This window comes from Manis pentadactyla, chromosome 10 (genome assembly GCF_030020395.1).
Source record: "Manis pentadactyla isolate mManPen7 chromosome 10, mManPen7.hap1, whole genome shotgun sequence".
Classification (NCBI taxonomy): Eukaryota; Metazoa; Chordata; class Mammalia; order Pholidota; family Manidae; genus Manis; species Manis pentadactyla.
In genome coordinates this window covers 36678100-36704174 of record NC_080028.1, presented here as the reverse complement: position 1 = coordinate 36704174, position 26075 = coordinate 36678100, and the positions used below count along the sequence as shown (strand labels likewise).

The 26075-nt window shown below is 54.0% G+C and overlaps 2 protein-coding genes across 6 annotated transcripts; both read right to left on the bottom strand.

Moving 5' to 3' along the window:
• Positions 1-7833: 7833 nt before the first annotated feature.
• On the bottom strand, positions 7834-12175 carry SMIM41 (small integral membrane protein 41). The gene is made up of 2 exons (XM_036915151.2): positions 10571-12175; positions 7834-7969 (listed from the first exon to the last, which is right to left on the bottom strand). Exon 1 carries the CDS (start codon positions 10985-10987, stop codon positions 10715-10717), a length of 273 nt encoding a protein of 90 aa, XP_036771046.1. The 5' UTR covers positions 10988-12175; the 3' UTR covers positions 7834-7969; positions 10571-10714.
• A 145-nt stretch (positions 12176-12320) lies between these two features.
• Positions 12321-18721, bottom strand: ATG101 (autophagy related 101). 5 transcript variants are annotated; one of them, XM_036915147.2, is made up of 3 exons: positions 18634-18721; positions 15604-15931; positions 12321-13525 (listed from the first exon to the last, which is right to left on the bottom strand). In XM_036915147.2, the coding sequence occupies exons 2-3, from the start codon at positions 15853-15855 to the stop codon at positions 13121-13123; spliced, it is 657 nt and encodes a 218-aa protein (XP_036771042.1). In that variant the 5' UTR covers positions 15856-15931; positions 18634-18721; the 3' UTR covers positions 12321-13120. The 5 variants fall into 5 exon arrangements, with proteins under 5 accessions (XP_036771042.1, XP_036771040.1, XP_036771041.1 ...); XM_036915145.2 differs by having other exon boundaries at positions 18617-18685; XM_036915146.2 differs by having other exon boundaries at positions 18596-18675.
• Between the last annotated feature and the right edge of the window lie 7354 nt (positions 18722-26075).

Below are 26075 nucleotides of genomic sequence, written 5' to 3'. Positions count from 1 at the left end.
GGATGGTACAGGGAATGAGGCACTTGAGTCAAGTTGTCTGCACAGCTTTGGACCCCTAACCTGATCCTCACTAAAATGCACGGTGGGCCACTAGTGAAGTTCAGTGTGTTCTGGGCCAAGGGAGAGTGGCAGCCAGGGACAGGAACAGTGCTCAAGGGGATAGCTGTCCCACTTGCTGGCCACATGTAGATTCTTGATGAAGAAGAGTGCCAGCCAACAGACCTTTGGGCCTGGGAGCTCACTGGGTCGGCATCCAGGCTTCCCGCTCTCCTAGAGCTTCCCATGGCTGCCGTCATTTCCAGGTTACTCTCTGGCTTGGGGAGAGCATGGTTTTCAGTGGCTTCCTGAAAATACCTCCAAGACAGGTGCATTTTCTGGCTCCCTGTGGCAGACCTGCTTCAGCTGCAGCCTCTCACTCATTGCCCCTGTGGAGAGCAGGGAGCCCGTGCACCTCTCAGAAATTCACATTTAGGCCTTTGCTCAACTGTCACCTTCTCAGTGACACCTTCCCTGATGACCCCACTTAAAATGCCAAGCTTTCCCCACACTATCCACATGCCACCACCCCCACCATTTTGCTTCTCTCCACAGCACTTATTACCATCTGCTATGGGTTGAACTGTGTCCCCCAAAAAAGATTATGTTGAAGTCCTGACCCCTAGTACCTCAGGGAATGACCTTTGACCCCCAATCCAACATGACTGATGTCTTTGTAAGAGAGAAATTTAAAGACAGAGAGATGCAGGAGAACATGTGACATGAACATTGCCACATGACAATGAAGACCAGGACTGCAGTCACACAGGTGCAAGCAACGGGGCCCTGAAGAGCTCCCACAAACCAGCGGAAGCTGGGGAGAGGCAAGATAGGGCTCCCCAACAAGCTGCAGAGGGACATGGTTCTGCCAACACCTTGATTTTGGACTTCTATTGTTTTAAGCCACCCAGTTTCTGTGACTTTTTACAGCAGCCTTAGGGAATCAATACACCATCTGATACACTCTATTTTTAAATTGTGTGTATAGTTTCTCATCTGTCTCACCTCCCAGGAGGCAGCACAGGGGCAGCGATTTCTACCTGTTGTGTTCACTCCTGCATCCTCCATGCCAGAGCAGTGCCGGGCACACCGCGAGCTTTATAATACCGGCAGGATGAATAAGTGCGTGAACGGAGGACACTTACCATGACTCCACACCCTCTGAAGACTGGGTGCCTGGCTGCCCGTCTGCTCCCATCCCACTCCTGGGGGAAGGACAGTAACCTTCCAACACATTGCCCTTTAATGCAACTCTAGTCACCCACCGTGCCTCCCTACCTGAGGTACCCAAACCCTGCCCTTGAACTTCGGATCTACCGGCATCCGGACTAGCCTGGGGCTGGTCCCCAGATCTGGCTGTCCTGGGTGCAAATGCCTCCCAGAGAGCTGGAAGCTGTTTTAACACAAGAAGTCAGAACACATGGTGTTCAAGAAAGACCCCGAGGCCTGTGGCAGGGGAGGAGCATAGTTCACCCACAGGCCCCAGGGACAGGTGAGCTGGGCAGAGAACAGGCACAGGATGGGAATCAGAGTTGGAGGGAGTTCAGGACGGGGCCTGTGAAGACGTCATTTGGCATCTCACCTTGGGTGGGCTGATGAGCTCTGGTGTGTGGGTGGGCCAGCTACAAGGGGCAGGGGCAGGCCAGACTGACTTCTCTGCATCCCCGGCTCCGGGACCTCTCTATAGAACTCAATCCTTCATTCATGCAACACCTATTTACTGAGCACCTATTATGTTCTAGGCACGACAGTCACTGGAGATACCAGTGAACAAACAGTCATGGGCCCTGTTCTCATGGTGCTTACATACATGATATCAAAGAACAGACACTAAACCTGTAACTAACTGCGGTGGCAGGGAGACTCTCCAGGGCAATCCCAGGGTGCTGTGCGAATGCCTGACAGGGACCCCGGTTAGATGGAAGGGGGTCATGAGAGGCTTCCCTGAGGAAGAGACCCCTCAGACATGGAGGAGGAGAAGGGACCAGCCAGGCAATGGGAGGCAGGGATGGGAACAGCTTTTCAAAGGCCCAGACAACATGAAAGGGTGGTGAGAGACCGCATAGGAAAGGGAACAGAGACCCAAGAGGGCAATAGCTTGGGGGCAGCATTATGGCTCTGTCCTGTGAGCACGCTGGGGATGGGGCATTAACAGGGGAAGTGACATGACAGGACTTTCCTTCTGTAAAGGCCGCTCTGGTGACTGGGGCGAATGGGTAGGCTAAGAAGCACCCATGGACACAGGGACTGAGTGAGAGGTGATGGAGCCAGGTGAGAGGTAAGGATGGTGGGCGGGGAAGTGAAGCAAAGCTTTCTAAGAGGAATGGTCCCTGTGTGGTGACAGCTATGGAGGGAAGGGAAAGGGGAAGGAGGAGGTACCAGGTGAGAGCCAGGCCACACCAGGGTGACACTCTGCGATCAAAGGCAGCGGGGAGCCTGCCTGCTCTGGTGGCCCGAATTGCCCACATGGGACTCTCCCTCTGGTTCCTAAGCTTCTGCTACACTAGCCTCCTCCAGTCCCTCAGGTGAGCCAACCTCCTTCCCAGGCCAGGATCTTTTCACCTGCTGTCCCCCTGGCTGGAACACCATGCCTAGCCCTTTGCCTGGCCAGAGCCTCCTCCCAGGTCAGGTCTCCACTCCAATGTCACCTCCTGGGAGAGGCTTTCCCTGACTACCTCCACTAATGTCGCCCCAGTGTCTGACCCACTGCCCTGTGTTATTTTCTTCCTAGCACAATCAACAATCTGCAGTTACCCCAGGTATTTGCTCACACACCCATCATGTGTCCCTTCCCACCAAAGCAGGCTCTGTAGCCAGAGACCTGTCTGTCTCATTGACCGAGCATTCCCCAGTGCCTAGAGCAATGGCTGCCTGGAGTGGATGGATGGACGAATGTGGTATTCGGGAGTCAAGTTGGGCTGGGGTTGCAGGTTACAGAGCTGTGGCAGAGATGGCAGTTTAATCCCAGGGGAGGGAGTGCACCCGGGGCAAGAGAACAGGGTAAGAGCAAGGCCAAGGGCAGAATTCTGAGGAGCTCAGCATGCAAATGCTACGAGAAGGAAGAGGAGGTGACATGGGGCAAGGCAAAGCAAGACTTCCTCAGGGGCATACAGCTGGGACGTCTGGAATCCAGGACCCAGACCCCAGCACTGAAGTCCACAGCACCTTGCGAGTCACCCCAAGCAGGTATTACCATTATACCATGTGACTAATGAACCCAGGAAACCTGGGATTTGGGCCCAGGATTATTCTGGAGGCAGTCTCAGCCTCTCTTCTCCTGGTCTCCAAGCTTCTTGAGGAAGCTGGGTGTCAGGGAAGCTGTGAGGCTGAGGGAGGGGTTGGCAGCAGTTGAGAACTGAAAAGCACCACCCAACTGGGTGATCGGCACCCACCAACCCAGACACAGGCCAGGCTGGAGATGACTGAGGAGTGAGCAGGAGGGGAGGATGCAGGACGGAAAGTGGGGCTAACCCTTTGGAGAGGTTTGGCTGCAAAGACAAAATGAGACACAGTGAAGTCGCTGGAGGAGTACTGGGTGCAGAGGAGGGCCGTTTGAAGGGGGAAGAAACCTGAGTGTGTGTATGGAAGTTGAAACCAGCAGAGAAGGAACCATCAAAGGAGCATTGAAGGAACTGGAGGGAAGGACCATCAGCACGCAGGACTGTGAGGTGGGGAGGGCGTATCCTCGGTGCAGGGCAGGAACTGCATGCTCTCGCCTGGACAGGAGGAAAGCTCCCGGCTCTGGAGGAGATGGGCTTGCAGGTCTGGGGACAGAAGCGAAGGGAGTCTGGTCTGCTAATGCCCCTCTTCCAGAAGTAGGAAGTGAGGGCATCTGAGCCCTCACTGAGTGCAAGGGAGAAGGGAGGGCAGGGTTTGAGAGTGGGGGAGGCTCGTGGTAATTCAGCATGGGGAGAGAGCGCCGGCTGAAGCAAGGGTCCAGTGGGACTCGGGGGCCACTCTTGGTGCCACAAGCTTGCTAGGGCTGTGTTCTTCACAGGCACTCAGCTGTCCAGGTGCAAGTTCAAAGAACAGAGAGTTGCAGCCATCCAGGGCTGAGGTTCCCTGGAGGGCTCCATGGGAAGTGTGAAGTCAGGAAGTGGGCAAGCATGGGATGGAGGTAACCATCATGGAATGGTTGGAAAAACTACTAAACTGGGGTGGAAGGAACTACACAGGGGCAGGAAGGGGTTGAGGGATAGGGAGGAAGTAGAGGTGGATGAGGTCGAGGGACCATTGTGAAACTGTTTGAACGTGCGGGTTGAAAGACTAGAAGGTGTGACCAGAGAGCATAGCGGCAGCTGAACAGGAGTTTCAGAGATGGAGATGCTCTGAGCCGTGTCAAGGCAGACAGAAGACTCACTATATGGGGGGCCTGGCTGAAGCCTCAGCCCTCCCGGGAGGGTGCAGCACTCACAGAAGTCTGCTGCGGCTTGGAAGGGAAGCTCAGCAGCCATGCAGTAGGATGAAGTTCATGTTTGTTTTATATTTTTATTTTGCCTAGTTGAGAAGTGTGCCTGCTAAAGCATTCACAGTGTACAAGGGAATGTGCTACAAAAATAAACCTGTCCCCTCCTGACCATGGGCTCACCAGCACAGAGGGAACCACGTTCCCGCACTCTCCTGTAGGGCAGCTCTGTTTCCAAGGCTGAGGATAGCAGTGGGGGCAGCTCAGGTGGGCTGTGTGGTCCAGCAGGAAGCTCTCCCCACTCCCTTCCCACAAGGGTTGGGCTTCAGGCCTCTCTCCCTCCTCTGCACACCAGGGACTCTCCTGGCCACCCACTCAGTTCTGAAATCTTTTCTTCCCTGACTCCCAAGACAGCCACCCTCCAGCTTCCCTCCCACCTCCCTGGGTGCCCCACCTCCACTCCCCCACCAGCCCCCTTCTCCCCTGCCTTAAAGTGGTGTCCTGCAAGGTGCAATGCTCCACCCCTGGCATCCCAACAACCCCACCCCACTTGACTTGTCCCCAAAGCTCCATAATCTGTCTCCAACAAGGTCATGAGCCAGAATTCTCTCTGCTGAGCCCCAGCCATGGACACTGTCTACCTGAGAGCCTTCTTTAGATGTCCCTGACATGCTTCAAATTCAACTGGACTCACTGGCTACCCCCTCTGCCTCTTGTCCCCCATCTGCAGCAGCCATGAGTTGGTTTATGGCCACCCTGCACCTCTCTGTTTATTCCAGGGCTGAAACAGAACTAGATTTGATGAAGAGACATCCCTCTCCTTTGGGCCCTGTGGTTTGGGGTGTCTCAGCACCCCCCACACCACACAAACTCTGAGTCGAATGTATGACCAAGGCCCAGAACATTCCATACTTGCAGCGTAGTACTTCAGGACTGGCCCAGTCACAGCTGCTCCTAAGGTTTGGTCTGAGTGACTTGGGAGATGACCCACCTCTTTCCTGACAGATTTGAACCTGAGAGGCCATAAAGTCAACATCCTGCCTCATGTGGAGGTCCAGACTAATAACACACCCACTTACTCTGCATTTGCTCTGTGCCAGGCAAATTCACTCTACATGTGTGAGTCTCATATCATCCTCACAAAAAAATGCATTAAGGAACTAAACAGCGGCAGAATCACAGAACCCAAGAATGGACTAACAGTTACCAAAGGGAAAGGGACTAGGGAGGATGGGTGGGAAGTAAGGGAGAAGGGGGAGGAAAAAGAAAGGGGGTATTATGATTAGCATGTATAATGTGGGGGGAGGCATAGGGAGGGCTAGGCTACACAGAGAAGACAAGAAGTGATTCTACAGCATCTTACTATGCTGATGGACAGTGACTGTAATGGGGTATGTGGTGGGGACTTGGTGAAGGGGGGAATCTAGTACGCATAATGTTCCTCATGTAATTGTAGATTAATGATACCAAAAAAAAATGCATTAGCTCGGCCCTGCTTTTCCCAACACTGAGGAGGAGGGCATCAAGTCACAAAGGGGTTACCTTGCACAGGTCACATAGTTAGAGAATATGGTGCCAGTGTTCAAGTCCAGCCATGTGATTCCAAGTCCTTGCTCTGATCCCCAGACCATCCTGCCAGAAGCTAACAGAGGGGAGCCAACCAAGCCACAGAAAGGAGAGGAGAGAAGCTGAGGCCTGCACCCACTGTCTGGACCTGAGTCACAGTGGGCCTGAGGCCAAAGCCACCCCTAGGCTTTTCAGTTACATGGAACAAAAACTTTCCTTCTGCTCAAGCCAAGTATCATTTGGGTTTCCTGTAAATTCAGACCAAAAAGTTCTAACTGATAACACATCACCTCAGTGCTATTCAGGTAGGAGCCAGGACATCGTCCTCCCTCCCCTCTCTCCCTCACCCGTCACATCCAACGAGTGACCAAAGCCTGAATCCCAAGTATCACTTGGATCTGCCCCCTTTCTGCCCACCCTGGTCTAAGCCACTATCATTTCTGCTGCTTTTGGCCACAGCCTCCTTGCTGTGTACCTCCAGCCTGCTCCCCTCACAAACCCAGCCCCCAGTTCTCTAAGTCCAGATCTTACCATGTCTTCATGGCTTGAAACCCTCCAGGTACCTGCTACCCCCAGGGTACAGTGCACAGTCTACAGACTGCCACTCCTCTGGTCTCAGCTCCCTTCACACCCTGCTCTGACCACCCTGCTTCTAGAGCGCCCCCAGCCCCACACCCCTCTGTGCCTCTGGGCTCTTCCCCCACTTCTTTGTCTCCTGAGGGCCCACTCGGTAGCCTGCCCCTCTGTGAGCCGGCACTGTCTGCCCTTGGCACTGTGGACACTGGGCCCTTCTTACTGCCTACTTTACCTTCGGTTTCATGGGCAGCAGTCTCTTGAGCCCCCTGAGGGCAGGGGTGCTGTCCCATGCACTTTCCCATCCCCAGCCCCCAGAGCCACTTGATAATAACACTCATGGAAAGATGAATAAATGAAGTGCTCCCAGGAACAGGCTGCGTGGGTAACTGGAATATACCTCTTCTCTGGGGATGGTCAGCTTCAGGGAAAAAAATAACATCACATGATAATTACAGTGTAGAAAGCCTTTTATCCACAGACACACACATAACCTACTTGATCCTCACAATGACACTGTTGCCTCCATCTTATGGATGAAGAAGCTGAAGTTCAGGGAGAAGTCTAGAATTCAGCGAACATGCTCACAAAATTCACTCTCATTTCAAAGCACCCTGGGGTGAAGCTGGACTCTGATCACACCCGTATACCACCTGAAAGAAGCGGTGTTCTTGCCCACACTGGCCACAGGGAGACAGTCAAGTGCTGGTGTGAGAGTCACCGCCCCATCTCCTACCCACCCTTAGAACTGGGATCTGGGTATGGATAGGGAGTAGCTAACACCGAGAGACGGGGAGAAGGGCCACGGCTGGAGTTGCTGCCGGCTAGAACAGTTCAAATCAGAGAAGGTGCAGGGGATACAACTAATGCCAAGAGTCAGGAGCATCTGGAAACATACTGTACACCCCAACTTGTATTGCCAGCATATTTAATAACAGGCCACAGGAAGTAATGGAGCATTGCTGGGACACCCAAGACCTCCAAATGGGTGACACTGACACACAGCCCTCAGCAGGGACAGGTCCCTGGCCTATCAACCACAGCTGCCCTGTACCAGAGACGGGACAGGGGATGCACCCACAGAGGCCTGGTGGGCGTGGGCATGGCTAACATCTACTGCATTGGGCATCCAGCGTGTGTGGCCACTTCAGTGCTCTGGACATGCAGCAGGTGCCCCGGGGGCCCATTCCTTCCTGGAGTGCTGACCTCCCAGACCCACACCCATGAGTACTTCAGGAGGTTGAGTGAAGCAGATCAGAGGCGGCAGCTGAGTGCAAGGATCCCAGTTGAGGTCCCACCACAATCCAGGTTTCTCCCAGTCTGTAGTCTGCACCACACATGGATCAAAGGTAGCAGTCCCCCAGTGCAGCAGGCTGGAGGGAGGGCTCTCTGGAAGACAGACCATGAGAGGCTCAGGAATCTGTCACAGAGAGCCGCCCTATCTTTACAGAACAGAGCTGTACTATGTGGAAGCCAAGCAATGGAATGGATAAACCCCTGACCACCCGTTCTGACTCAGGGGGAAACTCAGAGACCAGAGGACAGCTACAGTCCACCCTCTGTGGTCCCAACCTTTCCCTCAAGGACACTGCTGGCTAATAGAGCTTGTTGGGGGTCCAGGAGCCTGGCCTCACTCCATGACACTCAGCCTGCACCCATTCCCCAGGCCCCACTCCCATGTGAAGCCTGAGAGATATGGGGGAACAGCAACACCTCTTTCCCAATTTTCTAAATTCTCTTCCTCCCCACTCAGTGTGACAGCCTTGACCAGGGTCAGAGTTCCATAACAAACATCTCAGTATCTTCACCCAGGAACATCTAGTTCCCCAGCACATGCCATATCCAGGCTCTCCAAGCACTGAAGGGACAGCAAAGGCAGGAAGTTGAAATAAAGCCTTTTCCTACCCACTCTGCTCCCAGCCTCAGTCCCATCTGGGTGTGAGCAGACAGGATGAGGCTGGGGCACAGCCCTTCCCTCCACCAAATCTCTCCCCTGTCACTACCCAAAGGCCAATCCAAGTCATGTCCACTTGGATATTTTTTCATAAATGTAGATTCCAGCCAGCCCCTAAGCACCCCCAACCCTCAGGTTCAGGCCAGGAAAGCTGAGCCCGGCTGGCTGGGGAGTCACTGCCAGCATCTGGAAGCCTATACCTGGCAGCGAGAAGGTATCCACCAAGGCCACTGGGAGGGAGGCAGTAACACGGGGGTTTTGGTTCCAGTCCCAGAAACCGTAGGCCAAATGTCTGTGTGTGTCTTATGTGTGTATATGAAGGTTCATTCCTTTGGGGAGAGGCCATATTTTGCATCAGCATTCTCAAAGAGCAGTGAGAAGTTGGGGAAGAGAGGAGGACAGGGCAAGAGGGGTAACCCAAGGGGCGCTTCTCACTCCCATATGCAGCCCCCACCCCTGAGCTCAGAACCAGGAACTCCAGGGTCCAGTTCTAGCTGTGAATCACTTGAGTGTGTCACTTTCTTCTCTCTGAGCTTCCCGATTTGTAAAGGGAAGGGTTCCATGGGGAAGGAGAGGGCAGCACAGGGTGGGAGAAAGGGTGGAAGAGCAGAATGTATCGGGCATGGGGGTGGGTGAACCTGGATGCAAGAGAGGGAGGGAGTTCCCACCCCCTCCCCCAGAACACAGCAAAGGGAGGTGGGATGCCCTGCGGCCCTTATGCCAGGAACAGTCACACACACACACACCCTCACTACCCTGGCCATCCCTCTCTCCAAGGCCATGGAGAGGGCGTCCCTGAGGTGAGAAGTCCTCAGCTCAGCAGGGCCAATGCGGCCAGGCTGCCTGGGATTAGCACTAAATCCCGGGCTGCTCTGCACAGGGATCACACGTCGTCAGCTTCACAGCTGCTCATCTGCGCTCTGCCCACACCCTGTTCACGCCATCCCCTTGCTTGCCCCTCACGTGCACAGACTCCCTTCTCAGAAGGAAGTGGAACCCTGCTCTGCTCCTGGCAAGCAGGGGAGGGGCTCTAGAGTGGAAGGGGCAAGAGGGGTCAGAGGCACGCCCCCAACAAACAGCCTACCCAGGAGCCCCAAAGTACAACACTGAACAGAGGAGAGGGACGGTGAAGGCTCCCCAGCCCAACCCTGTAGCTCTGCCCAAGGTGGCCTTGACCTGGAATTACCTTGTCTTTAGGCCACCCAGACCCCTCTCTCCAGATGGTTCCTGTCCTTGGAGAGACAGAGGCTGGAGAGTCAGATAGAGCCCCCACAGCTGGGAATTCTCAGCCCCAGCTTCCCGGAGCACTGTGTTCCTGAGACCCCCCAGCTGTTAGGAACCCTGATATCCACAACCTCCCCCGCTCCACCACAAAGCTCCAGGCTCTGTCTGGACCACAACCCAAGCAGGGACTTGGCAGGGAGGGGGCTTGCACACTTGCCCATCCCCCAGTCATCCAGGCCCCTGGCTCTGCTCTAAAACAGGACCCACCCTCCCACCCCTGCCTCAGGAGGGAGGTCACAGTGAGGACTCTTACTCATCCCTTTCCAGGGACAAGTCTTCAGGAGGGACAGGAGAGAAGGAAGTAGAAGCCAAGGCCCGGGTTGTCTGAGTTTCTGGGGCCATGTCTCTCCTCAGCCCTCCAGTGGAAAGAGCAGTGGTGGGATGCTGCTGAGCTGGACCTTAGCACCGGAAGGGGCTGAAGCAAAGTGGAATGCAGCGAGCATGCAGGGAAAGGCTGCAAAGCACAGGGAGGCCCCTCCAGACTCCCCTCCTCTTTGATCGGCAGGCTTCCCCCTCTCCCAAACTTACACAGAGACCAGTCTGTTACAGAAACGGGACTGGGTGGGGGTGCACCACTGATCGGGAGAAGGGGGAGGACTAGCCTCCTCCCTCAGATGCCAGCACACCCGGGTAGCTGCAGGCCCCACCCCCGCGGGCTTTGAGAGCGACTCTCAGGCTGGCCCAGAAAGGCCGTCAGTAGGGAGGTCACCTTCCGCACTCTGCCCCACTCCTGCTGTGCCGTCGGCCCTCACCTGTGCAGAGGCGGAGCCTCGTGAAGGGGCGCAGGGTCCCCCCTCTGCAGCAGCCGTCAGAGGCACTCTGGCGGCCCTCCTGCGCAGTCGGCTTGGAGTCCGAGAACCGCCTGAAGGCTGCCCCCCGCAAGCACAGCCGGGCGCCTAGCAGTCGTCCTCGCCTCCGCTGGGGCTACCGGGCGCGGCCTCGAGGGACAGGCGCCACTCGGGGACCAGCAGCGCGGTCAGGCCCTGGGCGCGGAGGAGGAGGCCGCCGCCCAGAAACAGGACGCCGCAGAGGACCAGCAGGGACAGCACGCCCAGCACCACAGCCTGCACGGCGCGCGGCCCCGCGAGCGGCTCGGGATGCACCCCGGACTGGTTGCAGCAGTTCAGCCAGGTGGCCCGGGCCGCAGCGCCTGCCTGTGAGCCGTTCATGCTTTGGCGCAGGCTGCCGAGATGTGCAGAGGACTGCCAGAAGTGTGGGCGCCAAGGCGGCCTGAGGGTGGGCGGGCTAAGGCTGCAACAGGGAGGGCCCCCAGGGGCGGATCCGGACGCCCTACACCCCCACCCTTACGCAGAGCAAGGGCTCTTACGTGAAGGGCTCCACCGGTGTGTACTATGGCCCAGACACGCGGGGCTGGAGTGTTTCTTCTCATCCCAAAGGCATCCACACACCCACGCATGGAATATGGCCCACGCACCCAAGCAGACAAACCCAGGAGTCCTGTCCCCAAGGCTCTCCCTCCCCTTTGGCAAAGGAAGTCAATGGATGGCACCTGGGCATTCTGTCCCTGGGCCAGAGCTCAACACTGCTCCGTAGCCGCCTGAACAGGAAGCAAGGGAGCAGCTTCCAAGGATCTGAGTGATACCTCTCCTTCCCTTATCTACCATCCCCTCTGAATCTCCTGGGGCTGGACAGGCAGGTCGGTGCCTCCGTGGCCCCACAGCAGGGGGAGATGGAGAGTGGGGAACTTCAAGGCCTACCACGCTATTCCTTTGCTTGGGCCCCAAATATACAGACCAATGAGAAAGCATAGATTTGAGTCACTAAGACTCCTGTCCTGACCTTGAGTGAATCAGTCCCCTACCTCCAGAAATCACAATGCCAAAAGGGATGGCAAAGTTACTGTCCTGTCCAAGGGGAGCTTGCTGCCAGCTGCGTCTCACCACCAAGTCAGGGTGGGAATGTGGAGCTGAGTCTGGCTGCAGAAAAGTAGAAAGTCTGGGGAAGCTTGGAAGACCCTCCTGCCAAGGTCTCCTGAGAGAGCACCCTTGAGCTCTCTGTTTAAAAACAAAGTCACCACCAGTGATCACCTCTATCAGCCAACCCCTCAGAAGGGATTAGCTGATGGCCAGAGAGAAGGAAAAGGTGGTCCCCCAGATTGCAGCAGGCCAGGTAGGAACCACACCATCAAGGACTTGCTGGAAATGGGCCTTCCGTATCTCCAAGCCCTTGAAAACTTCCCGAGTTCTCCAATTCCCCATTGCCCCAGAAACCAAGAGTAGGACATCACAAAACCTGTAATAAAGTATCACACGGCCGAGGGTGGCTTGGAATGGGGAAATGTGCAAACATTCCCAGGCCATCCTGGCTACCTCCCTGCCCCAGGACCACGGCCAAAACACCCCCACCCTCAACCCCAACCACCTGTCATTTCTCCCTTACCACCACCCTCCTCTACACAGCTCATTTAGTCTGGTTATAACTTGTTCAGATATAACCAAAATGCATTGTAAAATAAGGAATAAATCAATAAAAAGCTCACAATGGAGTTCACTGACTTTAAGTATGTTTGTGTCAAACAAGTGTTACCAAAGCAATTTCCTAACAGTAAGTGAGGGCCACCCCAATCTGGAAGTGTCACCAGACATCAGTCTCAAGTGGGCCATCTCTTTCCAGAGACAGAAACCCCAAATCAAAAATGCTTTCTAGTGCTCATGGGGGGGCCATGATGAAGCAAGACGAAATAATACAAAGATCCAGGGTGTCAAAGGCAGGGAGAAGATACAGCACAATCATATCCAAAAGCAACAGGTCCTGAATCATGTCCTCATTCATGGAACTGACCATGGGGACACCTAGGTGGGTAACACCTGCTTACTGTGACATCCAACAAAGTACAAAATCAGTTTTAATCTTTAATCCTTTCCACCAACTCCCCTCATCTTGAAAAATGTCCTCAACACCCAACAGTATCCTCCCAGGTCTGCCAGAAAGTGTTAATGTTTCAAGGCAGAACACAAGCCAAGGGAGAGATGGCTCAATCCAAACTCACACTCTCAACTTCATTCACCATCCTAGCGGTGGCTCTTCTGTACAGTAGAGAAGGAAGGGAGACCCCTACCAGGCGTGTGGAGAGACAGTATAAGCTGGACTTGACCATCAGTAAAGATTGAGAGGATAACCAGACTGGCAACCACGAAACAAGGAAGCCAGGGATGGCGAAGGCCCTTCCATGTCTCATCAAGGACTGAGAGCAGGTTCCAGAACCCCAAGGGCCTAACAGTACGATCGCCAGAAGCCAAGGTCCACAAGCCATCAAGGAGCACCCAAGGCCCCAGCAGGGCCTAGAGAGCAAGGGTATCTTTGATGAGCCTGCGCATGGTGGTGGTGACTGAGGTCCCCAAGGCATCAGTGATCTGGAAGGAGATCTTGTAGAGGTAGGGCTGCACGTCCCGCAAGCCTGTGTCAAACACGTTGTCCACCTCCGACTGGGTGGGCATCTTGGGCAGGTACTCGTGCCTGTTCATCACCTCCACGATGTTGATGATCTTCTCGCAGAGCTTCTCACCCACCTTCTCCCTGCAGATCTGCCGCTCCTGTTCTGTGGCCAGGGCAACCACGTGCACCTTCACTGTCCACACTTCCCAGGGGATGCACTCATCTGAGAAAGGCCAGCGAGACTTCTTCTTCTGGTAGAACTCCAAGGACATCTGCCCCAGCCCATCGCCACCAGAGTTGCGCAGTGCATCCTGGGGAAGAAGGGGTAACCAATGAGCAGGCCAAGAGATCTGAGGACTTCTCACCTGTGAGTGCCTGCTTCCAAAGCCTCAGAGAATTGTGTCCTCCTAGCTTTATTAGTCCTTTAGGGAGGGCAAGGAATGAGATACAGAGAGAGTAAAGGAGTTATTCAAAGTGACACAGCAAACTTCCAGCCAAAAATTAAGTGGTTCAAGCAAACTAACAAAATCTGCCTCCTTGCCCAGCTCCTCCAGCTTTGTTCGGAATTGTTTTCAGCACTTCTTCTGGGTCATGCACTTTACACACACATCCCACTCGCTCTCAGTAGCTCCATGAGGCAGGCATATTACCTCCATTTTATTGAGGCAAAATGAGGCTCAGAGTCACAGGCCAGGGAAGGGCTGTGTACCATGGTTTGAATCCAGACTGTCTCATTTCAAAATCCTTGCTTTTCCTCCTCACCTGAGGGCCTTCCATCAACCTCATATCCCCACCCCTTTGACTTCCCATCTTTCGAAACAGTCTCCAAAGTCACCTTCTCTCCAGCATCCCCTCCCCAGGTAAACGCTACCTGGCTGCTCCCCTACCAATTAAACACAATCCTTCTATTTATTCACTCAATAACAATGAAAACTCACAGCATCTAAAGAAAATCGAGAAGAGGAGACTATAAAGCCCCATATTCCTTAATTAGAAAGGAAGTCAAGAACAGAAGGGGGAAGGAGGGAGGGGAAAGGACAGACTGGAACTGGCTGCTTCTCCTTCTCCTCTGTGAGGCAAACAAGACCATCTCGTCCAATAATTCTGCCCATCATACCCATGGGGTGTGCTGGCCCCACACTCTTCTTCCTAGGGCAGCTGGGACCCCAAAGCACCTTTCCATCTAATTGAGGGCCCTGCCAAAGGGTAAGGATGTTTCCCTCAAGTCCTAAACTGCCCATCAGGTTTAGGTAAGTCCCTCCTTCATGGACAAACCAAGGTCACATGACCTTGACTGGTAGTAATAATGGCTAACTCTTCTATAATGCTTCCTGTGTGCCAGGCTATTTCAAGCACTTGACATTTTGACTCATTTAATCCTCACAGTGCATATATCCAATAGGTACACGCAATCAGGTGCGTACAATTAACATCCCAGCTTTACATCAGGGAAGCTGAGGCCCAAAGGGGTAGTGGAGTCACTTGCCCAAGGCCACATATTTGCTGGGTGGTAGAGACCGGCTTCAGAGTTTGTGCTCTTAACTACTATGCTCTAAGTGCCACTTACAGGCATCTGGAGGGCAGAGGGCTAAGTACTGTTGTCTCCCTTGAAGGGGAACCGGGAAACTCTTATGAACTTGCCCTTTCTGGTTGCAAAGGACTGGGAAGGGGGAGAACACTGTGGCCTCGGAGATGGTCCACCTGCTATACTGAGCACAGTGCCCAGCACAGTGCAGGGGCTCTCCAGACACTTCTGGAATGGAAGTCAGACAGACAATCCTCCATCTCTGACCCCAGAGATGGTACCTTAAAAAAATTTCCCTTTGTTACTTTAAAATGAAAAAATACACACTCATTGAAATAATGAAACACTATTATAGTGAAAAATATTTCCTGAATGAGGACAAAATTAAAAATCACACCCATCCCACCTCCTGAGGTGACCGACATTCGCAGCCTGGTGTGTCCCTCCTGCCTTTCTCCGTGCCCACACAGGCATATACAAACACATGCCATGCTGCCAAAGGGACACTCCACTGGACGGCAACTGCCTGGGCCCAGCAACCTTCCCTCTTTATGAGTTTCCAATGGGAAAGGCCCAGACTGGTGAAGGGACGATGCCGGGAGGAAGAGCTGTGGAGTCTGGTGGAAGGTCAAGACTCCGGGGGCAGGGAGCACCCTGGGGGACTGACCACCAATATCGCAAGGGCTCCCTGCTCTCCTCCTCCCCGGGCGCTTTTACGAGCACCCCCAACAGCAGCTCTGAACACACCTGTGCCTTAGAACATGAAAGGACCCCACACGCCCAGAAAGGGTAAGCTGGCCCAACAGCAAGCCCACGCGGAGGGGCACTGGGGCCCATGTGCTGCCTACCATGCCACACCCCTACCTTGAATTCCCCAACAACCTTGCGTAGGGCACGGTCCAGCTCCTCAGAGGAGACACGCACGTAGGTGAAGTCAATGAAGTCACAGTCAACATCCTGGGTGCCCACAGTGCCGATGGAATAGGTGCCCTCCTTCTTGTAGTGGAACTTGCCGGTGCTGCGGTGCAGGAGCACTGTGTGCAGCACAGCCAGCATGGCCTCCTCCACCTGCCGTCCCTCCACTGACACTTCCAGCACCTCCGAGCGACAGTTCATCCTGCAGCCAGTGGCCCACGCTGGGGTGGGGGGACAAGAATAAGGACAGGGATGCTTCACCCCACCCAGGGGCCACCTGCAAGAGGAGCCAGGTCAGAATACTGACACCTTCTGAATGATCTATGTGCTCCCTGTTTACTTCCTCCCAGGCCCAGCCCAGCCCCTGCCTCCATGGCCCTTCTCTGCATTTCAGTAGCATAGACTATCAGAAAGACTCTCAGGATCAGAAAGGGGACAGCTTTAAAGTCACCAGTCCAAACAATGGCCAAGGCTTGGATTCCATTATGGCGCTCCGTGCAGCTTACAGCCAATGCTCACTGGGCCACACTTGTCCAGCACTGGCCATTCAAAGCCAAGCACAGCCTGCCCTTGAGAAGCTGCCAGGATGGAGGAGAGACAGGCAGGTAAATCTTACCATAACGGCGAGAGTACAAGGTAGGAAGAAGAAAGAGAAGACTGGAGTCTGATTGCCTGGGACCTTGAATGACCAGATTAAGGCATGTAGACTCTGTCCTGAGGGCACTGAAGAGTCAGTGCCTCACTGTGCCAAGATCAAATCTGTGCATCAGAAAATTAACTCTGGCTGAAGGGCAAAAAATGGTTCTCAATTATTTTGGGGTCACAGACTGCTCTAAGAAATCAACAGAAACTATGAAGAGAGGGCTTGAAACCCTGACTGACACAAGCACATACACATCAAATCTCACATAGTTCCAGGGCTATTCAGACTCTGGGGTAAAAACTTGCAGATTTAAAGCAGATTAAAAACTGGGTAAGGAGTCCAGTTAGAGACCATTAAAGTAGTGACAGTTACAGAGGCAACACAACAGAATGTGAGGGAGTGAAGTGCAGAGTGCAGAGGTTTTCATGTCCCAAAGTCCTGGTTTTAAATCCAAGCTCTCCTGTATCTTGCTCTGTGACCTTAAGCAAATCACTCAACCTTTCTCGAGTCTGTTTTCTTATCTATAAATCTGGATTGTTGTGAAAATTAAATAAAATAACATCTGTGAAACACAGGAGAGTAGTAATTAAGAACAGAGGCTCTACAGCCAGACAGCCTGGGATGGAGCCCCAGCTACACTACAGCACTGATGGAGGGAGTGGGAAGGAAAAAACAGACCTAAGAACCAGACCTTGGTAAGTAACTGCAGGAGCCCAGAAGGAGAGGGAACAGTCACGTTACTTGGCTGAATGTTCAACTTACAAACCTCCCAATAGGGAACTCACCACCTCTCACAGCAGACCATTCCATTTTTAGACAGCTCCCTCCAGTTATTCCTTCTGTTGAAGGAATCTGTTCCTTAGTGCTTCAAACCACTGGCCAGTTTTGATATCAGGAGCCACACAGAATAAGACTCACCCCTTTTCCACAAACGAGCCTTCCATATACTCATAGGCAACTCTTTCATCCTCCCCCCTCCCAACCATTTCTACAGTTTAAGGGTCCCCAGTCCCCATAAACGTGTCAGCCAGACATCCGATTTTACCCTCTCAGGGTCCTGGCAGCATTCTCCTATATCTGTCACCATTTGTCTCTATTCCCATTAAACAGCAAGGCTCCTGAGTGAGCGCAGGGAAGCATTCTGTGGACGGCTCCACGATCACGCTGGCTCTGCCTCTCACTAGGCAGTCAGCCCGAGGCTACCTGAACTAGCAGGCATCGTTTCACAGGTGTTGTCTTGTCTTTTCTCTCCCTCTAGGCAGACAGCTCCTTGAGGGCTGGGGCTGTGGCCTACTCCTCACTGGAAATTCAGTACCTAGATCCTAGGACAAACTAACTGCCCAACTCATCCTGGCCCAGGAATCCCAGGGCCTTCCAAGGGTTGCTGGATTGGTTTCTCCTACACTCAGGATGAGCAGGGCTCTCTTGCTCATTGCTGCCCTCCAAGTTTAACTCTATCCAGCAGTTTCCCACCTAGAGATTCCCAGCTCTGGTGCAGCTCCTCTCTCTTCCACAACTTCTCCACTCTGGTGTGCCCCCACAAAACCTTCCAACAACCCACACATCTCTTCACTTTTGCGCCCAGTCCAGGCTCTTCCCTCATTCTCAGCACTATTCTAGGCTCCAGTCCTCTAAGGCCAACCAGTAGCCTCCTTCCCACAGCAGCCACCTCTGGTCTGTGATGAGCTTGTCTGTTCTTCACCTTCACCCCCGCCTCCGCTGAGCAGGGAGCTGTCCACAGCGAGGCGTGATTAGTCTCGTCCCGCTGGTAGCCCCCCAAGTCCAGATATGCAGAGCGCAGGGACAGAGGCTGACAGATGCCTGCTCTCAGAGCCAGGCTGGAGCCCAGGGCATCCCCCACCCCCACCTTCCGCGTACAGGTTGGAATGCGGGTCACTCAGGCTCGGATCATGCCCTTCCTTCCTCCCTCGCTCAGGTACGACCTCCGCAGATAAGCCCCAACATCCGCGCGCGCGACCGAGCGCAAGAGGTGGACTAAAAGCGGAGGCAGAGAGTTAACTCGGATCGTCATCAAGAGACTCAGAAGCAAAGCTGGAAAGCTGGAAACCCGGACTTCCCCGCGCTCCCGTTTCTCCCACCGCCACTACCCGCGAACCTCCACGTCCAGCGACCAGCGGAGGCGCTGACACCTCAGCGGTCACGGGGGGCGGCGCCCCACGCCGAGCCTGGCTGGACTCGGGCCTTCCCGCCGGCCCGGGCAGCGCCCGCGCGGCACAAGACAAGGGGCAGACTGCTGGAACGGCCCCATACCATCCCAAGCCCCCGTCAGGGACCCACCCACCACGCAACCGCCCTCACCGCGACCCCCAAAGCACCGCGGCAGGAGACGGCACCGGCACCGGAAGACCGCACCGCCCCCCGCGACAGCCCGGCTGGTTCCACTTGGTCTCCTGCCTCCGGCGGGGCCGCAAGCACGGCTCGCCGAGCTCCGACGCCACAGCAGCTGCCCACATCATTTTACACTCGCTCGAGCCAACATATATAGTCATATACTACTCTGTAAAAGTGTGACTCCTTTTCATTGACTATCTCTCTGATCTTAAGATTTGACGGCAAGAGGTATCCCCCTCTTTTGGACGAGCCCATTCACTCCCACCACAGAGAATGTTGTTTTGGCTGGAACAACCCACTTCCGCCATAGAGATGAGAGGCCGAGAGAGGCCACACGAGCTCTCTGCTGCCTCCCTAGGCTGAAAGGAGGCATCAGCGACTAGCCAGCTCCTGAGGCCGAGACGTGGTCCCCAGGTCTGGCCTCAGAGAGCTGGAAGGAGCACAGATTCCCCAGGATGAGGGGCATGCCAGGCGGGAGTTGCCCCGGGGATGAGCCCGGCCAGTGTGCTGCATAACGCTAGTGGATGGCAAAATTTAGGTTGTCCAATATGAATAATAGGATCCCTGTCCCCACAAAAATGCTGTTGAAGAGGGCTTACTTAACCTTACTCTGTGTTACCTTCATGCAGAAACACTACTTGGTGCCGTACCATAGCCGATCTGGTGACAGTTCTTGTAAAGCTTGTAATTCTGCCATTGACGCTGTGTGTGCCTCTGGACATCACTCATCCTTTCTGATTTCCTTCTCTGTAAATGGGGAGATGTTGTGAGACTCATATGAAAAACCTCTGCGAACTGTAAAGTGTTGTACGAGTATGAGTGAATTTTTAGTGCTGTGTAACTTCCTGGGAGTATGTTTGGTTTTCCATGTAAACTAAGCACAGGTTTGTTGCTTGCTGTGTAAATGCCCACAGAGCCTGGTATACCCCCAGCTCCAACAGCAGACACTCCTGAGTTGTTTACTAGGGGATTAAGATGCTTATTTTCCTAACACGCACTTTCTCTCCCAAAATTATAATAGATAACATTTATTGAATGGAATGGAAAGGCTGATACCAATCAGTCGGAAGAGGTAGATACAGAAATTGATGTTGGGAGAGGTTAAGTAATTTGCCCGACGTCACCCAGTTAGTGGCACAGCCTGAAGCTGAGACGCAGGGTTCCTCACCACTACAGAAGTTCTCTTTTTGGTATCCCCACCCTGCCGCTCCCCATGCACTGTCACTCTTGAATACACTACACCTAACACCTGCTGCCTGGTGGGGAAAAGCCTTGATTAGTTATAGCGTTTGCCAATTTTCTACTATGGCTGATTTTAAGCTATAGGACATCACTGAATGCACAATCTAGAATGAATGAAAGATTACATTTTGATCATCAGAAGTACAGTCAGTGGTCTACGTACCAGTACAGGCTGGCGTCCAGCATTGCACTGTCACCTACCCACCCTTTAGGCTGCCCCTCTCCCACCCAGTCCTAAACTCCCCTACACAGTTCCCTTTTCTGGTAGACACCCCTCTCCTCATCTGCTCCCTGTCCCCTCTCCTTCCTCCCCACAGTTCTGCCTTTGTGCAACCTTGGTCTCTGGTTTATTTTTGTCCCAGATGCAGATACCTCTCCCCAAGCAGCCCCAGAGTACCCCAGGAACTGGAGAAGGAGAAGGCTGCCTGCCTTGCAGACCAGCAACCTCTTCTGGAGCCTGCACTTAACCAGGAGGGAATCAAAATAAAATATTGAGTGGGGAGGGTCTGTGAGGAGCCAAAGGAGGGGCACCCACAGAGGTTAGAACCCGCCCTGGGGAAGAGGAGGAACCAAAGCCTAACTCCAGGGCCTGCCAATGAGTGGGGGGAGTGACTGACCCCCTCCACCTGCTGACACACTCCCTCTTACCACCCTTCCCTGTCACTGACATCATCACCACTGCCAACCACTGAGCCTTACTACGCACATGCCAGCATTACACAGGCACTATTATGTTGATTTCTCCAACTACCTTTGAAGGTAAATATAATTTCCCCCAATTTATTAGTAATGAAACTGGTGGTAGGCTCAGTCATATGTAGCAGCTTGCTTTGATAGCTAATTTCATGTGTCATCTTGACCAGGCCACAGATGCCCAGTCATTTGGTCTAACATTATTCTGGGTGCATCTATGAGGGTGTTTCTGGATGTGATTAACATTTATATGTAGACTGAATAAAGCAGATTGCCTTCCCTAAGAAGGGTGGGCCCCATCCAATCAGTTGAAGGCCTGAATAGACTAAAAGGTTGCTGACCTTCCCACAGGAAAGGGGAACTCCTTCTGCATGACTGCTTTCCAGTTGGGACATTGGTTTTTTTCCTGCATTCAGACTTTGAACTAAAATACCTGTTCTTCTTGGGTCACGAGCTTGTCGGCATTTGGAACTATACCATTGCTCTCCTGGGTCTTCAGGGTACTAACTGCAGATCTTGAGATTTGTCATCCTCCATAATGACATAAGCCAATTCCTCAAAAAAAAAAGAAAAAAAAAATATATATATATGAAGCCTTTCCTGCCTGAGGGTGAGGCTGAGCCATCTTATCTCAGGCCCAGATCAGATGCTGGCCAATCCCTGCTTCCTCTTACCTCCCTGAATCCTTACAGTGCAGTTCTCAGCGCACCTCAGGCCCTGGGTCCTGTGCCCATGTGGGTCATACTGTCGGGGAGGGAGGGACTTGGCAAAAAAAGTGAGACTGTGTAGAATGATTTCTCCCATCCTATGCCACAACCCCTGATGAGCAAGATGTAATTGTTCATTCATTCATCATTCATGCCACTCATGTGTAACTGTCCATTGCCAGGCCCATGTCATACTGAGGTATACATGTCACAGTCCTGACCTTCTGAAAGCTCAGAGTCTTGCAGAGGAGATGCACCTGGGCAAGAGAACACCACAAGTGGTCTGAAAGAAATGGCAGTGGGTTTTGCAGGGACCAGAATTGGCCAGATGGAAGCTACTGCTGTCATCCCAGAGAGATGCCTGTGGCCTGGAATAGGAAGTGACACATTTAGAATGAAGAGGAGTCCCAACCTGCTCTCAGCAAGTTGGGAGGTGACTGGGCACCAGAAGAAAACTGGGACGGCTGCAGACAGCATAGGCTAGCAACCTGAGGAGATGGGCAGGAAGGGGGGTTGGTGATTCCAGGAAGAAGTGGGGCTACAGGGAATTATTCTGTACAGGGAGACTTCCAGAAGAAGGGTAAAGGAAAAAGCTGCAGGGAGAGGTCACTGAGGGCTGAAGCTAGAAACCAAGGTTTCTGTGGCAGGAAACGCAAGGACAGAGGGAGCAGACTTCTCAGCCGGAGCCCAGAGCCATTGCCGTGAAGGCAGACAGGAGACTAGCTGAAGCCCTCTAAGCAAGGCCTGTGAAAGAGGCCTGTCAAGGGACCTTGAAGGCCAACCCAAGACCTTGGGAGTAGGCAGCTGGCTGTGCATGGTGAGTGTGGCCTCGGACGGCCCCCACCCCCATCCTAGTGTGTGCCCAGGGCCCTGCAGGCCACCCCCAGCCATTCCAGAGCTGACCCCAGTGGCGTCACAGGGAGTGACTCAAGCTCCAGCAACAATAATGAGTGGGACTGACGTCAGGCTGGGGGCTTCTGACAGTGACCAAATTGGCTGCATTGCTGGCACCCCACCTGCTGACCCTCTCACCCGGGCCAGGCCATGCGGGTAAAGAGGACCATCTATTCCTTTCTGACATCTGCCCCCAACCCCTAGCCTGGATCCTGGGCAGGGCTCTCCCACCTCCCACCCTTTCTGGGATGTCACTCCCACCCCTGTCCTCTGAGGCAGAGGAAACGGGTTGGGTGTCTGAGAGAGAGGCAGAGAGTGTGAGGAAGAGGCACCTCCCAGCCCCAACTTCATTACGCAGCCTCTAAACCTGGGCTGGAGAGGGCATGTCTGCTGCCTGTTCTCCTGGGGGACATGGGGATCTGTCCTTCCTGTGCATCTCTTTCTCTAGGAAGGTCTACATGTTTGTCTCTCTGGCCAAGTTGGGGTAGGAGTGGGACTTTATTTCTGTGTCTATCCCTCAGGGGTAAGGGGTCCTCTCTCCATCTTGCAAGGTCTGTGTATCTGTTCATTTGGGAGGCACTTGTGTATCTCTATTCTTCAGGTCAGAGGATTCTGTGTGACTGTCCTTGGAAAAGGAGAGGGCAATTTACCTACCCAAGGAAGGGGGTCTCTCAATCTACCCCCAGGGGCTGCTTTCCTAGCCCTGGTTTCTTGTTGGGCCCGGGGTATCTCTATCTGTTGTTACCGTATGAAGTTACCTAGAATGGGGCCCAGTCTTTTTGGCCTCTCCCACGGCTGGGTTCCCTGAGTGTGGGCCCCTTCCTTCTGAAGTCCACACTAGGAGGACAGCAGCAGCAGCACCCCACCTGCCTCACTTACAGCCGGGCACTGCTCCCTGCTAACGCTGCATGTACCAGGACAGGCCCTCCTCCCCCTGCACTCCCCTTCCTGGCCCAGCTGCCACCTCCAGCCCCCATGGTCATGCCTGAATTGGGGTTGGACAGTGCCAGCACCTGGGTCAGACCTTAAGGAGACCTCAAGTGGCCCTCCCAGCCTGGCAGGGTCAAAGCGCAGCAGGAGGCAAAAGGGAAACAGGGTGGTAGGGAAGATCACATAGGGGTGAGGGGCAGCAGGCAAAAGCCAAGGCCAAATCCTCCAGGACCCCATAGCCCTCAGGCCAGCTCTGAGTCCACATGGGGACCCTGGAATGCACCTCTTGCCCTCTGAATGTCGCTGGCAGTGTGGTGAAGGAGATAATGGTGTGGAGGTGGGGCTTTTGCTCAGCCCTACACTATCGCCTTCCTGCCCTCACCACTGGAACCTGGAGTTTTCAAGATGCCACTAGCCAGCCTAGGCCTTACCTGAACAGCTCCTGGCCTGGGACCAAGGCAGGGCCTGGCAGAAGCCTGAGCCCGGAGCAGGGGTGGAGGCAGACATTTGGAGCTGGGCTCTGCCTATTCCAGGGAGGACACAGCAGTTGCTGGCCAAGTTGTGGGGCTGCAAGGCCAGGCTCAGGCAGGGCTGGAAGGATGTAGAGGCTTACCCCTTCAGCCTCATCTTCTGAGGAGGCCCAGTAGCCCTGGGGTCAGGATTTGTGTGTGTTTCCAGATGAGGGTTGGGAGGCAGCGTCTGGGGCTCATCTAGACTCAAGCTGAAAATCCCTGGGTTCCCCAGCATTCCCATGAGGGGGACCCAGCACTGTCCTCAACCAGGACATGCCCAATGCAGCTGCCTCACAGCCATTAAAGAACATCACTAGCACCTTGCTGACTGTCTGGCCCCCACACAGCAGCCCCCCACCTCCAACAGGCTCTCTCACAGGCTTCCCTGTGCAGCCACACAGCCAAGCTGGCCGGACACTCAGAGCCAACAGTGTGGCATGGTTCACTTCAAGTACAGGGTGGTTGCCCATGACCTCCAGGAGCTTCTTAGCTTCCTTGGGGCCGACCCTTGCCACCTGCCTCCATAACCAAGTCCTGGCAACCAGAGCCCAGGTATGGGACAGCTTCCTCCATCCCAGGCCCCAGGGAAGGGCCATCAGGCACAGACCCTGGGATACGGAGTGTCCACTCAGACCCTAGACCTCAGAGCCAACCCCAACTCCAGCCATAATGGCACCTCTGGGCTGGGGAAGGGACCAGGGCCTCTGGGCACAGGGCCCAGCGTAGGTGGGGTCAGGGGAGACAGGGAGGCAGGCTTCCTGGGTCTCCAAGTGAGGACAAATAGCAGGCTTTGAGGCCTCGGAAAATCCTGCCCGGGATTCCAGGCCCTGCCAGCGTCACTGCCTTTTGACTATTGTCCCCGTAGGAAACTGGCCCAGCCCCCGGCCAGCCTGGACAGAGCAGCCATTGTGAGGCCCCACCAGGCTCAATGCCCCCTTGTTTGCCCTCCCGGCCCCTAGCAAGACTTGGAGGCCAGTTCTTCCAGTTGCTCAGTGGAAAGAAAGGGCCTGCCTCCAGGCTCCAGCCCTTGGGCAGGGCAGGGCGGGACAAGGCGGGGCTGGAGAAATCAGCTCCTCACTCCAAACCTCAGTCGCCAGTTCTGGAAAGGAGCCACCATCCATGGAATTTATTTTATTTGCAAGGCCCTGGGCAGGGAGACCTAGTGGTCAAGTTAGACCCACCCTGCTTAGCCATTTAGAAGCCAAATGACCTTGGGAAAGTCATTTCCTTTCTCTGAGAGAATTCTCTTCTTTTGTAAAAACAATAGCTGTTATTTATTGACTGCTTGCTACATGCCAAGCACTGTTTGAAATCCTATAGATGCATTCATTCATGTAATTGGTTATAGAAATTTTATGAAATAGGTACAATTATTTTCCCCACTTATAGATGAAGACACAGAAACACAGACAGGTTAAGTGACTTGGCCAAAATTCCACAGCCAGTAGGAGCCAGAGCCAAATGAAACCCAGGCAGTGTGCTTCCAGAATCCTTGTTCTTTACTGCTTTGCTGTGTTGCCCTCTAGTGAGATGGGGATAACCACACTTTCTCTTAGCGGGGTAGAAAGGGTTAAAATAGCAAATATCACAGGAAAATAACCTAGTAGGTAGTGGAACATAATTATGTGGTAGCTATTATTACTATGGGGCTTAGCTATCTATAGAGACCAAAATTCTCCAATGCCCACCCTATTCCCCTCCTTAAGCACAGAAGTGGTCCTTCTGCCTTCCCCAGGGCCCTACCCTGTGCTCCAGGTCTATGCTAAAGGGAGGGATATGGGACAAAATAATGCCAGGAGGGACTAGGCCCAGCCACAGCTGGTGGGATCTTTTCCAGCAAGCTCTGCTCCTAACCAGAGTACTGCCAGCAGACTCACCTCCCCACTGAACAGGTGGGGAAACTGAGGCTCGGTGAAGAAAAGGCACTTCTCAGAGAGCAGCATGGAGTTGGAAGCAGGGCTAAGAATGCAAGCAGGTCTCTTGAAACCCACCTTGCCAGGTTTTGGTACTGCAACAAAGACTTACCCCCAGGGGGGTGTGGGGGTGCTGTCACAATGCACAGGGCCCAGGGCTCCCCGCTCCACCCACATGTGGACCCTTCAGAAGGCATAAGGCTGGACTGTCTTCTCAGAACTAAGTGAGGGCATGTAGTTGAGGACTCCTTGAGGAACCCTCAGGCCATGACTGGAGCACTGGGGAGGCCCTTGACTCTGTCCTACTCTGTAGCAGAGCCCTATTTTTTTCAACTTTCATCCAGCAGGGGCTGCCCTCATCCAGCCAGTTCGCAGGGGCCATGGAGGTGGAGAATCAGGGGTCCTGAGTCAAGGGTTGTGAGGAATGGGTGTGAGGAGCACCGCTTTCAAAGCTCCTACCAGATCCTTGAGAAGGAATAGATGTGGCTGGATGGGTACTGAGGAAGGGGGCAGGACACTGCATGGCAGCCAGCTA

What these genes read in the sequence shown, in the direction of transcription:
- SMIM41 (XM_036915151.2), bottom strand. Translation starts at nt 10,987, where the DNA reads ATGAACGGCTCACAGGCAGGCGCTGCGGCCCGGGCCACCTGGCTGAAC.
- ATG101 (XM_036915147.2), bottom strand. Translation starts at nt 15,855, where the DNA reads ATGAACTGTCGCTCGGAGGTGCTGGAAGTGTCAGTGGAGGGACGGCAG. An exon ending in AGGTTGTTGGGGAATTCAAG is followed by an intron (nt 13,526 to 15,603) that starts GTAGGGGTGTGG and finishes CTTCTTCCCCAG; the next exon opens with GATGCACTGCGCAACTCTGG.